Source organism: Gallus gallus, chromosome 4, assembly GCF_016699485.2.
Source record: "Gallus gallus isolate bGalGal1 chromosome 4, bGalGal1.mat.broiler.GRCg7b, whole genome shotgun sequence".
In the NCBI taxonomy this organism is placed as follows: Eukaryota; Metazoa; Chordata; class Aves; order Galliformes; family Phasianidae; genus Gallus; species Gallus gallus.
The window spans coordinates 66274648-66290865 of NC_052535.1; the positions used below are offsets into that span (position 1 = coordinate 66274648).

Here is a 16218-nt window from a genome sequence, read left to right on the forward strand (position 1 = left end):
GCTGATTTCTGTTTTTCAGTGCCTTTTAAGCTCCAAGAAGGAGAAGTGCGCATCATTTCCTTAGAACAATGCCAGTCATACTTTGACATGAAGACTATTACCAGCAGGATGCTGTGTGCAGGCTATGAGTCTGGCACCGTAGACTCTTGCATGGTAGGCCTATCTCGAAGGAGAAACTCATAGCTAGAAATACTTCTAGACATCAAAGTTCTGTGACATTTATTAGGTTTAGCATACTTCATCTCGTAAAGAAATGACTACCGTCTCTTGACGTATTTTAGCCCAACTGTCACTGTTACTATTGCAACCAGTAGGCAGGCATTTGACCTGAGGGGTTGACCAGATCACTCTCAGCAGTCTCTTTCATCCGCAGTGCCTCTGATGCTGTGAAACTGAAATCAGCTGCAGTTTATGGTTATGAAATGCTGACATTCTGAGGTTTATCTGTATTAGTTAACCACTACACTAGCTTTTAAAGTAACTATAAGCCATTTGCAGGTACTTTTTTGTACAGTTGTAAAAGGGAACAAATATGGGTAACTGCATGCTACTACATAGTTCAGCAGAGCTGCCAGTCCTTACAGCTGAGTTACTTACTAAAGACAAATCACTCCAGAAACTGGGACAGAGCTTTAGCCATGTGACTGTTGGCTATGTATAGCCTCTGCTTTTCTTTCACTTTGCAGGGTGACAGTGGAGGACCACTTGTGTGTGAGCAACCTGCAGGACGCTGGACTTTGTTTGGCTTAACATCTTGGGGCTCTGTCTGCTTTTCCAAGGTTTTGGGACCAGGAGTTTACAGCAATGTGTCACATTTTATTGACTGGATTGAAAAACAAATATACATCCACACCTTTCTGCTGAACTAACGCCAGATGGTAAGAATTGTGCTGACAAGCAACAGGAAAATGGAATCAAACTTCAACACCGAAGGTTTTGAAGTCCAGAAATTCTGTGAAAAGGAGTCCCACATTGTTTCTATTCTTGTTGTGGAGCTATGGGGTATGCAGTGTATGCTCATAGTCGACCCTCTGCTGATGAATATACTTTGGGGTAGAATTAATAATCCTTTTCTTTTTTTTTTTTTTTTTTTCTTTTAACTCTTGTGGTGCTATTCCAAGCACAGAAAAATGCTTAAAAGAAAAGAAACAGTCACTTTCTTCCTTGCAGATATTCAAATTAAGAAGTAGCACAGAGTAGAAAAACTTTTTAAATGACCTATTTTAATACTATTCAATTAGTAGCACATGCATCTTCACTCGCTGTCACAAGGTGCAGACTCAGTGCATTCAGATGACGCTGGCAGGGCACAGATTCACCAGGCCATGCCAAAGGCCACAGTTGTGGAAGAGGAGGCAGGGTTCATGCATTCTTGCAGCACAGGGCATGGCGGTACAAGCACAGGTTCAAAGGGGATGAATAAACACCGCCTGTCCCTCAGGGTGGCCAACATGGGTAGGGCACTGCAGCATATTGACTACTGCTCTGTTCTTTGGGCCAGCTGGCATACCTCTTCAGGGTGCTGCATGGCACCAGTAGGCCAACAGACCATTAATACTACTTGAGGCAACTGAGACCAAAGTTTTGCTTACCAGCCTCGTCGGATCACTTTTCCCAAGTTTCTACCACTTAAGTTTTCTAAAGCTTCTGTGTCTCAATCTGTCCAGGAACGCCCACTTCTTGACAGCACTACACAGAGTAGCACATTTATTAAAACTGTGCCCCACTAGCTTCTCTTACCCTTTTTTTTTTTAAAAATTTATAGTGTTCAGTCTATAAAGCATGCACTGACAACCTCTAGTCCTCTGGAAACACAGTGTTGGCAGAGCCACTGCAAAAGCTTTTGCCTCAAGAGTAAGCTGGTTGGAGCATCTGGGGAGACATGGAAAATGTAGATTTAAAGTGCAAAAGATGCAGTGTGAGCAAATATGAGAAATAATACTGAGAAACTGAGTATTTTTGGGTGGGCTTCTTCTAGTATTTTGCACTGAGTTTAATTTTGCTTAAGAAGATTAAACAATCTGGGGAGAGAAAAAGGCAAAGAGAAATCTATATGGCAGAAGATTTGAACAGAAGGTGGAATCCAAATGTGTATTAGAAATGTTAAGCAAAGTACAACAGCTTCATCAGCAAAAACTCAAAGGAGCCCCACTGAAGTGCTTGGTGGCAAACTCTGTTCAGTGATAAGAAGCCAAGCCATGACTCCAAGAGTCTGGCTGAAACAAACAAACAAACCAACCAACCCACAATACTTGACAATGGAGCTTACAGTGGAGCTTGGCATTGGCACCTTTCTAGAGCCGGAAGGGAATTGTTTCTTACTACTGTAGGTGGTGACATGCACAGCTCATGGCTTTTCAGGAAGCCAGAATAGGAGAACTCAAGAAGTTGAGAATTACAGGCTGAATTTCACTGGGGAGTAATGCACAGGTGTTTCAGCCTCAGGCATACAGTTACCCTCAATGCTACCTCTGGTGTGCCCCCATGGCAGCATGCAGGACCTTGTCAGCACAATGCCTGTCATACATGGAAACCTGCATTAGAACAGCTGATAATGGAGATTTCAGGTACGATAAGTCATGTTACAACTAACCTACACAGCTCAGACTATCGCTTTAGTGAAAAGTTTGCCTCTTTCTTTAGTATCTTTTCCTTTAACATGTGTAATATTAGACATACTGGACAGCACTCAAAAAGAGCATTATTAATAAATAGCATTTGTTGTGGGTTCTGAAAGCCCTATTTAAATGACTTTTGTATCACTGTTTGATGCTCAGAAAGAAGACATCCCTAGGCTTTGCTAGTTTTTCCTTTCCTTTTATTTTATTATTAAATATATTAAATATATTAAGGATTTTGCTTTTTCTGTAACAAAAATGCTCTTTCCCCAGAGAGAAAGCTGCAGTGACCGTGTTATTCCAGTGCAGGCAGGCTGCAGGTGGAGCAGGTTAGTGGTGCCCTTGCTTCAAGGCTGTGTGAGTCGCAGCTCTCCCCCCTGCAGCTCTCCCCACTGCAACTCTCCCTGGGGCCGGGTTCTCTGCAGTGCAGCACAGCATAGCACAGGCAGTAGTTCTGCAGGCTCAGCCTTCTGGGGGTAAGAACAAATAGGAGCTGTTGTGAATCTAGCAGCCTCTCTGACTAGAAGTAGTAGTTAGCACCTCTGAATTTAACAAGGACATACAGTTTTTTTGCACAAATGTTAGCACTACCAAATGGTAGCATGTGAAATAATAACATACTTTAATTAATTGGGTTTGGCTGCCATGCTGTATACGCTGTCCCTCCCAGGAACCAAAAGAGAGTGCTGCTTAAACAAAGGGCCCAGCCTCTCCTGTTTGGGGTCATGTGGAAGATGTTATAAACCAAGCTCCAGCCCATAGGGCTGTGGCTTTCCCCCACAGCTGTCTGCCACCACATTCCATGTAAAGAGGAAATTTGTAATTTTATAAATGTATTTTTATACTGCTTTTTTTCTATGTGTGCACATCAAATAGGCAAGTATATTCCTCCTACCACTGCCTTGAAACTTTTTCATATGTGCTGCCATAACAGCGATGACCACAACCACGCTATGTTCTTTACAAGCATAGCCTCACTGCGAGGAGATGCTGTTGGTTTCACTTCTCCTATGACTGTGCAGCCAAATGGAAGCAATGTCATACTGAAAGCTGATGTGCTTCTTTCTCACTGTACTAATAAAAATTTACAATAATTTTCCTAGTAATGTCTCTGCTTCAGGTGTTTCAATCTTCCCAGAGACTCAGTGACAATATGGAAGAGTGAAGAGAGTAGTGACAAAGTTATGACTTCAGCACTAATTCCTAAAAACAGCTTTGAAATGGTATTGACCTGCCCTTACCTGGTTTGCTACGCACTGCTGACAGCTCTGCTTGCATCACAAATTGGTGGAGGGTTTGGCACTAAACCTCGTGTACAACTTCTGGTTTCTTCTGTACATCTACATCCAGTACAGAAAAATACCAAGGACAGCACCGCCAACAACTATTTGGGATTTAAATAGTTGAAAAATTAACATGTTTGGTTATATGGCTTTCCTCAGGCCAGCTAAGGACACAGCTCCTTACAACCAGGATGTTGCATTTCAACGCATGAACACACTGAAATACAAAATACAAGCAGGCAAAAACATGAAATAGTTAAAATTTGGCTTTTAACTGTAGTCAGCAGTAAGGTACCTGGAAACAGGAATTAGTAACACAAAAACCACATGGAGCTGTGGTGAGCTCCACTAGCTGTTAGAAAGTTCTTAACACATTCACCTTTGGGATGTGACCGCTGCCTCCTGCAGGGACTGAGGACTACTTGGGGAAGCAGCAGCCCAGGGAGCAGTGGTGCTTCATGCTCTCATACTGCAGCCAGTGGCATTGGGGGACAACCAGAGCATGGCTTAGAGAATTCAGCTCAGTGTGCCCCATGAGCAGGCCAGAGCTGGGCTGTGAAGTCACCCACTACATGAAGGCTGTGGCTGCTGCCACCTGCAAATGCTCACTACACTCGCTGCTGCTGAAGAAAAGCAAAAAAAGAAAAAAGAGGGAATTTTCTGGCAGATCAAATATTGCAGTGACCTGTGAGTTAAAGCTGCTCTAAGTGTAGTCACAAAGTTGGGGCCAAAGTTGGGGCAGACGCTGAAAATTGGTGTTTGCTTGAAACAAAACACTGAACTCCGTGCTGTTTTTTTCTGACATCTGCAAAACACCTGTGAGATGATCTTAAAAAGCCCACCTTCCAAATGGCAAAGTCGGGTTCTGTTGTGCAGAAACAACCAAGGGGTTGTGATGTCTCCAGTGCTAAAAAATTATAATAAACCTTCAACTACTGAGAAGTATAGGGAGAATGATTAACATGCACCCCTCATTTGGCACCACTTTAGGTATAGCCAATTAACAATTTGAGGCTTTTATTAAAGACTCATCGTCTACATCTCCCAGTTCAGTAAGAAACAGAGAGTGGTCATGGCAGACAGTCTTCCATTTTTTTTGGCTGTTTGTCCACCATGGAAACAAACAAACAAACAAAGCAAAGCAAAGGATTGGGTTTTATAAGGCTTTTATTAAAGCCAACTAAGGGCACTGTAAGTGTCCCAGAGGCAAAGTAAAGGGCAGGAAGGCATTAAATTGGCTTAAACAGACAAAATAGATTTACGGTGCAGAAGAAGCAGTCACACGAGATAACAGAAACATCAGTATTTGGCTTCCAGGGCAGGAAACATTGGCCTGGACTTCACTGAGCTCTTCACTACAGGAGAACATCTACTAGGATCGGCATGGGGAGCACCACACCTGCCCTGGGGCTCTGCAGCAGAGCAGATCAACTCTGACATCCATTGTATGATTCTGCCCTGTAGCAGCTATCTCCCTGCACAACCTGCTGGCTGCTCTGCATCTTCTTCCAGAAAGAAGATGGAACCTCACTGTTCCATCATACGCAGAGAAAGCTGACATTTGCAGTCAGGACACCTAGAGTCCCCTCTTGGCACCAGCAGTTATATCTCTTTCTATTCCCCTTAAGCTCTTCTGAACCTGTTGCTCGGAATGACTTTTTCCAACTGCAAAAAATATAAGAGTATTATAAAATATAAAATATTAGATTGTAGTGGAAATGCAAGTCACAGCCTGAAGCAGTGACTGAGCACCTGGTGGGAAGGCAGGGCCAACCAAGGGAGCTCAGGTGCATGCAATACACCTGAATGACCAGAAGGAGTGGGGCCAGGATCCACCCCTTTCCAGACCTCATTTAAGGGTTGCCAATGGAATTAAGGGTATCTCGCTGCAGAATTCTGCATATCTGAGGCTTCCTAAAGGTGAGTAACTTCTTTCTTTTATTTCTGCCTGCTGCTGTTGTGTTTGAGCAAATGCTCAACCACTGCAGCCTGGGATCTTGCTGCCCTGTTATCGTTGTTGTTTCCATCACGTTACATTGGGTAAAATATAAGAGTACTGTAAGAGTACACAAGCAAGTATACCAAAGCCACCTAGAAATAATAATTGTGAATCTACTTAGGCTGGACACAATCTCCAAGGACTTGAACGTTCACTCTCATTTTGAAGGTGTGCATTACATGTGTTAGAACTTATCAAAATTGTTTTGTCAGATGTTGAACCATATAAAAAAAAAAAAAAAAAAAGCAAAAACAAAAACTACAGAAATCCCTGTTGTCACTGGCTCCTTCCACTGTTTTTCTTCTATGGGCTGAACAAAAGGATATTTTTCTTCTCGCTAACTATGAGGATGGAATCTGCAGTAATTACATTGTACCTTTTTAAACTTCTGGCAACATGTGGTGACCTGCATCTGAACGAACTTAGTGTGCTCTCAGTATCTGCCCAATGTAGCAGCAGCTGTCTTGGACCTCCCAGTGTTTGTTTAAATTCTTTCAGAGATCTTAGGAGATGAGGAATATGTAATGTCGATCATTGGCATGGAAAACTCATGGTCAATTAAAAAGCAGAGCCCTTGCCCCAAGCACGGTAAACGAAAATAAACACAACAGATCTTGGCAATTTGAAAGCAGAAAATTTGAGAAAGAAACAAAACAAAAAATTGGCTCAATAATAAGAATTAGCTGCTACAGTTTGAGGAAATGGTTTATTTCAATAAGTGCTAGCAGACACAAACAATTTCACAGATTCCTCCATAAATTGGCCATATAACTTTTGGGGCCATAATTTAGAAAGAGCCACGCTCATCTCAGCTTAGATGGTGTGAAGAGCACTGGCAGAGGTGGAACATCTCCAAGACATTTACACAACAGAGCTCAAATATGAAGCATACCAATCGCTACACCTTCTTTTGAGCAGCTAAATTGAGTGATGCTTTTGCTGTTTAATATTAAAGTTTAGAGGAATGTGAAAACACCTGAGAGTGAAGAGAAATGCCATTAGTTACAAGCTGTTGCACCTGAAGACACACAGGAACTTCCCACCGCCATTTGCAGATGATTTTCCAGGGCAGATATGAGGTTAAAAGTCTGGAGAAAAGTCAGGCAGCCAATATCCAAGTTGAGTGAGGAGAAGATCAGTCAGTGGTGAAGGAGATCAAAGGAAACAGGGAGACAAAGAGAGGGGATGTAGAAGGAGGATGAACTACCATGGAGAACAAAAAGCTGCACAAAGATTTTCTGTGAAGGAGATATGGGAATTCTATGTCTCATCCAGGGCACTTTCCTCATGGCTTAAATAGCATTTGGATCATGCTGAGATGGTCGTGGAGGAGCGAGCGGGACCACAGTGGTTAATTACTGCATTAAAAACATTAGAGAAGTTTTGTAACAAACAAACTAAAACCACTACATCCAAGCCTTTCTGCTTGCTTCCTACCTCAGTAAGCTATGAATTCCAGGCAACACTGTGATAGGAGGACAGCAATGCAAGGGACTAGCATGGCTTTTGATAGATTGAATTTTACCTGAACTGAATCTGCAGATCTGTAGTTCTTACAGACGGGACTTAGTATGAGGCATTATGCAATGCTGCATGAAAGAGAGAAGCAGTATGCAAAGTATACTGCATTTGAAAATAAAGGTCTAAATGGCTGGAGGTTTTAACGTTTCAATAAATTACTGAAAAGCTTTACAAACTCAAAAGCTTTTAGGTAAGTGAGTGCATCATCTACCTTGGCTGAAAAAAAAAAAAAAAAAACCCACAGAAAACCAAAATCACAGTGTAGCATACATCAGCAGTTGTTATTCTTGGGTTTTCAACAGTTCACATTCCAACTTTGTAAATTGTATTAAACCATTTTGTGCACATAACAAAGAATTCAAACCTGCTTTGCATGCTAGAGAAATGGCACGGCTGCACTCTTCCAAAGTACGTGCAGAGACTTTGGCACATCAGATAACTGAATCAGTCCTCTTTGAATTCAGAAATGCAGTCTTTTCAGAGTTCAAGTTATTTCTATTCCCAGGCTCTTCCTTCATTAAGTCATCTCTTGAACAGGCGTGAAAAGGTATTTTAGAAGCTGGCAGAACACTGACAACGCTTTCTTCCTTTAATACAGTACCTGTGGCTGAGCTGGAAGACCCAGAAGTAACCTGCAACTCCATTCTACAGCTTACAAAGCATTCATTCTTCCATTTCTTAATTGCTTCCCTCTTCTCCTCGGGGACCAGTTTGTCCAAGCACTTGGCTCTCAACACTGAAGATGGAAACAATGTTCCTTGGAGAGCCCTCAGGAAATATCTACAAAATATGGTTCCAAATAAGCTGGTTAGAAGCAGACTCAAAACCATTCCCAAAATCAAAACTAGGACTGAAGGAAACTAAACACCATCCATTTAAACCAAAGACTGCAGCAGCCTCTGAAATATGCTTTTGCTGGTGCCCTTTTGAGAATATAAATTATCATTCCAGCAACTGTACCAGAACATGTTTCAAAACAAGCATTTTCAAATGCTGATATTCATTTCGGGTGCTTTCATTTTTTTGTCTTTGCAATAGAACCATAGAATGGTTTTGGCTGGAAGGGACCTTAAAGACTGTCCAGCTCCAAAGCCCTGCCATTGGCAGGGCTGACATCTGCCAGATCAACCTGGCACTGAATGTCTCCAGGGATGGGGCATCCACAGCTTCTCTGGGCAGCTTGCTCCAACTCCTCACCACCTTCACAGCAAAGAATTTCTTCCTAATATCTGATCTAAGCTAATCTGTTTTTAGTTTAAAGTTACTACCCCTTCCTCCCACCACTAGACTCCCTGATAAAGACTATCTTCCCTTCTTTTCTACAGGCCCCCTTTAGGTACCACAAGGCATCAACAAATTAAGGAAAACCACTTTGTTAGCAGTAGCAGCTTGTGGTTATAAAGCAGAAACACACCTGGGTAGCAGAGCAACACAAGTAGTCAGGAGGCACACTAGGTAAAAAACCGGGTCTGCCATATGCTTTTCCATGATCCGATAAGGATTTGATAGTGGGTTATGGGTTCTGTAGGTTGCCCCAAAAGCCAGAGCAAAAATGAAGTAAAATAGGATGCTGCCAGTTATAACTACTGTATGAATCCAAGTCTGCAAGTCAGAAAAGAAAAGAAATCACATCTAGGCTGTAAACAGAAAGACCCATAAATCCTGCAGGCACAGGTATGCACGAGCATGCACAGACCCACACTCTTCCTTCAAGGACAGCTTTTTAATGTAACAAATGTAACAGAGGAGAAAACTGTTCAGATAGATATTCCTAACACTGTGCAAAACACTATCAAGAAGAACTGAACCTTCTTTCTACAGTTCATAGGTAATCCAGCTGTTTATTTTTTATTTTATTTTTTTTTGGTTCTTCTAAAAGTATAGCTTTCAATTCACTTGCGTAAGATGTTATAATGCTATTTGCTTTAAATGATCACCTTACTGGCAGCTGAGAGTCTTCTCAAGCAAACAGAGGTGATGGGTTTGCTTGACACATCCCTTACCTCTGCTGCTAGAGACACTGATTAACGACTAACTCTTCATTGGAGTCATAGCTACAATTGTTACTATGGAAGCAACACTGTCACTGGTCTGCCAGCTTGCCAACATACCAAAATGGCAAGTGAAACCCATTTATGTATTGTTTTCCTATTCAGAGTGTGGATAACTCAAGCTATGCATGTAGGCAGATTAAAGGCATTTGTGTAAGTGCTGCCATGCACCTAGGAGAATAATGAAAGAAAGAATCACAACTTGCAATTTTGTCCATTATGATGCAATTCCAAGATGGAATTTTATTCAAGAATGACAAGAAAAACATCAAAAGCCATTAATGTCTGTCTTTGTATTGTAAATATTACTATATTCTCTTTAAAATTATGTGCAATGGGTAAACATTACCCTTGTAAAAGCTTTAAATTCATCCAAGCTAAAGCAGATTTTATGAACAGACGCTTTACTTTATGCAGACAAGTGAAAGCTGGAATAGCATTTCTATAACATACTCGTTCTCTAGAGCGAGTAGGGCATCCATTTCGAGCACTCAAAAATCAATAGCTGATATTGTTTTCTATGAGAAGCAAGCTATGGGAACTTATGGAGGCTCAAGCAGATCACTGGCTGGTTTCACCGTTTGCCAAATCAAAGCGACATCCCCAAACCCACTGATTCCCAATAAGGCAGGATCCCTTACTACTAAATAATTCTGAGATCAAATTTTGTTAATTTTTGTCACACAAGTAATTCTGTTGGCTCTGATGACAGCTTCCTTAGGAGAGCTTACAAAGACTTATAAAGGAAATGTTTCTCTTCTCTCTTCTACTTATTTGTTTTTTTGTACTAAGCTCACTCTTCCGTAAATTTTAATGAAAGGTGTATGCACACTCTGAGGAATGTACTCTTTGGGAAACAAAGTACTCACCACAGATTTGCACTCAATGAGAAGGTGAAACAATATTATAAAAAGTGCTGCTGTGTTTATAGGGTTTCCAAACGAGAAAATGTCTATGTCTGAGCCACAGTAAGTCTGCAAAGGAAGACAGTGTAACATACAGTCAGTGTAATATGTTTGACATATAGTTCTAACATGTAAAGTGGCATGATTTACTTAAATACTGGACATACTTCCATGCACAATTCAACTCAGTTCCAATGACAATTCTGCTACTATACATTAGTATATGATGAGGTACAATCAAAAACTACATTTCATTTCTAATTTGCCTGAGTATTTAGTATGCCAAAGTGCATAAATGTATTTCATATCCAGCACTTACGAAGTAAGGCACAAAAAAGCAAGCAAGACTTTGGTAAAAAGCATCCAGCAAGGTTATCCAAAAGGTTGAAGGCAAGTAGGCCTGTAAGAAAAAACAAAAACAAAACAAAGATAACGGCATTGAAACAAATCAACAAATTGCTGCAGCTTTGTTAAGCATCCAATTGGCCTTGAGGAAAGATAATCCACAGAATAACTCTAGCTGGCTTCCCCATGAAGAGACATACCTTTATGCCACAATAGGAAGATGCACGTGTAGCTAGCTGCTATGATTTAAATCAGCAGCCAGATCTGTGAGCTCTAATCTTACAGCTGTTCCTCCCAGAACGGATCTGCCAACGTCTTACTTAAATGAGTGACAAGGAAGGAAGAGGGCAACGGGACAGTGAATCATCCTCACAACTTACTATCACTGAATGCCAAGTCCCGTGTTCCTCCCACTTCCATTCCCTTCCTTTTTGTACATCTGCTTCTGTCTCTTAATTTGTGCTCATTTACTCCTCTGTGCATACAGGACTCTAATGTGAGGTAACTAAATTCACTAGAATGTGAAAAATTATTTTCCTCTGGTCACCCCACCCCTCCCCTTAAAAGTGGGATGTGATATTTTCTGCTGGGAATCTCACTGCAACTTTGCAATTGTAGTAAGTTAAATCAGCTCCTGGAAGAAAGTGATGAACAGCAGAACTGGCACGAGGGAGGTAATCTAACTACAAGGGTGAAAATAGGGAATGGGAAGTAATGAAGGGAGAAAACAAGGAGGAGTGAGCCCTCCCCATTCAGTGGCAGCAAACTGATGAAACTATAGGTGCATATGTCCTGGCTTAGGTATATTCCATTCCTTCAAACAATCAATTGAGGCACACAGATGCACAGTCTACTCACTCAGGATTTCCTCCCTCGTTAGTGAGGAGAGATGGGTTACTCCAAAAAGCAATTCAGCCCTTTCATGAACTGAATTTCTCTCTGAAAATGGTGTGGGAAACTAGACTTCTCATTTGCTCGTGTCAGGGCAGTGCTTTAAATCACTGAAGATGAATCCAAGTTACTGTCTATGCTAATAGCTTATAAAGAACTGTGCACTTTTGACATAATGATGCAACATTGTGACATTTTTAAAAACATTGCTCTTTCTTTTATAGTACACTTAATTCAAAGCAGTTATTTCACTGTGCTTCCATGCAAGAAAAGAGATGATATACTACTCAACAACTACAAGTTGTACAACAGAGCAAGACAATACTGAGCTTGGAAAAAAAAAGAGAAAAACTTTGATAAAAATTTTTACAAAAAGAAAGCAGGGAAAGAGAAAAGCAATTGTATAATGCAGTAATTCTTATTATGTTGCCCCAAAACCTTCCTCTCAGCTCACTGTATTCTGTTTCATCAAAACAAAGGACCAAATCCTGAAGCCTGTAACATCTACTTTATCAAAACTCTGTTACTGACAAAACACAGATCTCCTCCAGCCAGGCTACAGAGAATTTACTTGACAAAAAAAAAAAAAAGCCCAGCTTTTATTCATGCACAGAGTACACGTCTGGATCTAACAAAGAAAGTGGTTTTAAACTTCATGTTTGCCTGATGTGAACCATGAAGGAAAGAAAGAAATGGCTCAAAATGCTGACCATTTTAATTTGCTTCAGGCCAAGCATTCTTTAACCTACCACAGATTTCTGGCTCATCACGTACAGCTGTGGGATCTGCATGAGTATCTCTGCAGACACATCTTTGTCCAAGACACCGTAAATGATGGGTGGCACCGATGTAAAAAGGAGATTGAAAAAAATCAAGATCCAATAGTCAGTCATTGATGTGCCTGAAAACCCACAGAAGAACTGGTACCAGAATAAGAGGTTCACGTAGGCCTGAAAAGTCAATGATGAGATGATAAAATGTTACCTGTAGATAAGTGTTTTAAAAACCAAGAGGAAAATAGGCAGGCTGTGGGTCTGGTTACAATAATCTGTAACAAATTATGTATAATTGCTAGAGTCCCTGCCAATCCCACACCTTAAAATTACATTTGGCTAGCACACATCTTTACATTTCATAACAGGCTACATAGCTTGTTTAAATATTAATGCTATGAGAACATTAATTAATGCCTGTTATCCACTTTTTAAACAAATTAGACAATGGGTTTCAGTTGGAAACCCAATCCAAGCGATAGGAGAGTCTAGTCTCTGAAGATGTAAATTGGAAACAAAGTTGTTTGCCATGTGCACTTTGCATATTTTTGATCCCATTCACAGTAGAAATAAAAAGTAATATGGAGCCACACTAGACCGTTCAGCCCTGTCAAATAAGCAAACTGCTTTCCATAGGACAGGACAGCTACATACCACATTCTTGTAGAAGAAGTAGAGTATCATGTTGGTAAGCCTGGTATAACACCAGTGACCATGGACAAGCAGGAGCTTCCTGAGATGCCTGAACTGAGAAATCGCAAAGTCACTTGCCATCACAGCCTGGAACACACATAAGGGAAAGCACTGATATATCCAAACTGCTAATGATGAGCTTCAGTACTGACCAGCAAACAACTGATATAATGCTGGAAACTCTTTTTAAATGTTTTTTTAAATATATAGTGCATATGAGCCTTGCCTTATTGAGATCTGAATCCCCTCTGCACAACACTTTACACCAGCAGCTCCAAAGAAATCACTGATATTTCATGCCACAGAACAAGCAGCCCAAATACATAATGGGGAGATCAGTGACAGGCAGTAAGTTCTGTTATTGGAGTTTGAACACCTGCACCCTTCAGCTTGTGAGTGCTCCCAGATAAGTGCAGGGGCTTGCGCACATTCCCTCAAATACAGCAATGGGTTGTGGAGCTGCTGGACCTACAGAGTAAATGCTGAACAGATTTGAAATGGAATCTGACGTCACTTTTGTCTGCCTTGTACACACTACCTGCATGCCTTCTTGGCCCATGATTCCCACACCAGTGTCAGCTACCTGGATCATACTGACATCATTGGCACCATCACCTACAGAGAAAAGGTAAGAAATGATAACTAAGCTCTCTTAAGTTAGTTGAAACACAACCTGGAAGCAGCTTTATTGGCTATTACATTGCCGTGGAGGTAGCACAAATACATAGACAAATACATAAAACTACAAAATTCAGAGAAAACCACTTTCATAGCCAGCAATGCAGCCTATGGAATACTCTGTGGAAAGAAAGATCAGAGTGTAGGAGGCCTGACTGAGCTGAGCAATATTCTTCAAATGGATATTAGCTGCTCCTTTTGTCAGAATTTAGTCAGTATGCTTGGACAGAAAATACGGGTGTTTTAAATCATACTCAGTCATTTCCCTTCTCCTTCACTATTTTGGGGGCTGTGATGGAGAACAAGAAGGAAAATCCCCTCAGTTGCCCTTCATGCATCACATAATGCTGTACATGACTGCTGCTGTTCTTTGTTGCTTTAGATTACTGAGCACAGACTAAATTTGCTAGCTTAAAAGATGATCATCATGTTATGTTAAAGACAACTATTATTCAAAGGATTATCTTCCTTGTAATTTAATTTTGTAACAGACATTGAGAAAAATAAAGGAGAGAAGAAACTGCCTTCTACATCTCAGAGAAAAGAAGGAAACCATGAGACTCACCTACAGCTAACGTCATTGCCTTTAGCTTATTTCGCACCAGTCTGACCAGCACGCTCTTTTGCAGTGGTGTGGCTTGGCAGCAGACTACAGCTCGACATTTTTTTGTGAGCTCCAAGAAAGCATTCTGCAGGCTGTCCTGAAGGACATGCTCTAAAGTCCTTCCATCAATAACCAGGCCTGCACTGAAGCCGTGAGCTTGGGTAGAAGGACTTGCAGGGACATTCTCAAGTTTCTGATTTCCTTTTTTTTGGTCAGGAGTGCTTTTCTGCATGCATTCTAAAATATTGTTCATCACCAAAGCACAGGCATCCTAAAGACAAGAGAAAAGTAACTTACTAAACACTGTATTCTGGCTCCTTTTCCAATTTATAAAGGAAATATGGAGAAAATGCCAGTTGCTATCAATGTGTAGTGTACTTCTCTCACTTTGTAGAATACAAAGGGATTCCGGCATGAGGATGAATAACCCTTTAAAATCACAGAGGATGCAGTATAGAAGATATAGAAGTATAGAAGCAAAGCTAAACTGCGGGTCGTTAAATAGATTGGTTCAGTTGTACTAGGAGAAGGGAAAACACTGAAACACATTAGAAAAATATAAAAAGACTGCCTGAAAAAAAAAAAAGAAAAAAAGGCATGGTTGAGGGAGAATATGACAAAGTAGCACACAACCTGATTTGATACCATTTCATGGCATTAATTCCTATATTGCTAATATGCTGTAAACTCACAGCCATCTGAAATATCGAATAGAATACGATGCAGGTCAACTTTCCCACCTAGCATAAAGAGAAATTTAGCAATCAATTAAAATAGTGACAATTGATGGAATATGTAAAGAAACAGATACTACATAAAGTATTTTATATTTTACCCATCAGGAAAAAAAAGTCAGCTTTCAAATATCCTCATCTTCCAAGTGATGATGCTATCTTTTGTCAGATGGGAAAACAGAGAATCATAGAATCATAGAATCGCTAAGGTTAGAAAAGACCCACAGGATCATCCAGTCCAACCATTCGCCCTTCACCATTGGTTCCCGCTAAACCATGTCCCTCAACACAACATCCACATGCTCTTTGAACACCACCAGGCTTGGTGACTCCACCACCTCTCTGGGCAGCCCATTCCAGTGCCTGACCACCCTTTCAGAGAAGCAGTATTTCCTAACGTCCAGCCTGAATCTTCCCTGGCGCAGCTTGAAGCCATTCCCTCTAGTCCTATCACTAGTCACCCGAGAGAAGAGGCCGACCCCCAGCTCACTACAACCCCCCTTCAGGTAGTTATAGAGAGCAATAAGGTCTCCCCTGAGCCTCCTCTTCTCCAGACTGAACAATCCCAGCTCCTTCAGCCGCTCCTCATAAGGCCTGTGCTCCAGACCCCTCACCAGCTTTGTTGCCCTCCTCTGGACACACTCCAGGGCCTCGATGTCTTTCTTACAGTGAGGGGCCCAAAACTGGACACAGTACTTGAGGTGCGGCCTCACCAGTGCTGAGAACAGGGGAATAATTACTTCCCTGTTCCTACTGGCCACACCATTCCTGATACAAGCCAGGATGCCATTGGCCTTCTTGGCCACCTGGGCACACTGCTGGCTCATGCTCAGTCTAGTGTCAATCAACACCCCCAGGTCCATTTCCTCTACACAGTCTTCCAGCCACTCTGCTCCAAGCCTGTAGCGTTGCCTGGGGTTATTGTGGCCAAAGTGCAGGACCCAGCATTTGATCTTGTTGAATCCCATCCCATTGGCTTCAGCCCAGCTATCCAACCTATCCAGATCCCTCTGTAAGGCCTCGGTACCCTCAGGCAGATCAACACTTCCAGCCAGCTTGGTGTCATCTGCAAACTTACTGAGGGTGCACTCAATACCCTCATCCAGGTCATCAATAAAGATAT

The 16218-nt window shown here is 41.5% G+C and overlaps 2 protein-coding genes across 7 annotated transcripts in view; one reads left to right on the forward strand and one right to left on the reverse strand.

Moving 5' to 3' along the window:
• Positions 1–3720, forward strand: part of CORIN (corin, serine peptidase) — a 123166-nt gene extending 119446 nt beyond the window's left edge. For all 3 annotated transcript variants that reach the window (XM_015285490.3, XM_025150049.2, XM_040700259.2), the window contains 2 exons: positions 20–153; positions 687–3720. In XM_015285490.3, coding sequence (XP_015140976.2) covers positions 20–153; positions 687–869 — 317 coding nt within the window. In that variant the 3' untranslated portion in view covers positions 870–3720. The remainder of the gene's footprint in view (positions 1–19; positions 154–686) is intronic.
• A 2867-nt stretch (positions 3721–6587) lies between these two features.
• ATP10D (ATPase phospholipid transporting 10D (putative)) overlaps positions 6588–16218 on the reverse strand; it is a 38135-nt gene continuing 28504 nt past the window's right edge. For all 4 annotated transcript variants that reach the window (XM_004936057.5, XM_420722.8, XM_015285487.4 and 1 more), the window contains 8 exons: positions 14323–14632; positions 13618–13694; positions 13041–13166; positions 12363–12563; positions 10697–10777; positions 10342–10446; positions 8836–9023; positions 6588–8201 (listed from right to left, as the gene is read on the reverse strand). In XM_004936057.5, the coding sequence (XP_004936114.2) occupies positions 7853–8201; positions 8836–9023; positions 10342–10446; positions 10697–10777; positions 12363–12563; positions 13041–13166; positions 13618–13694; positions 14323–14632 (1437 nt within the window). In that variant the 3' untranslated portion in view covers positions 6588–7852. The remainder of the gene's footprint in view (positions 8202–8835; positions 9024–10341; positions 10447–10696; positions 10778–12362; positions 12564–13040; positions 13167–13617; positions 13695–14322; positions 14633–16218) is intronic.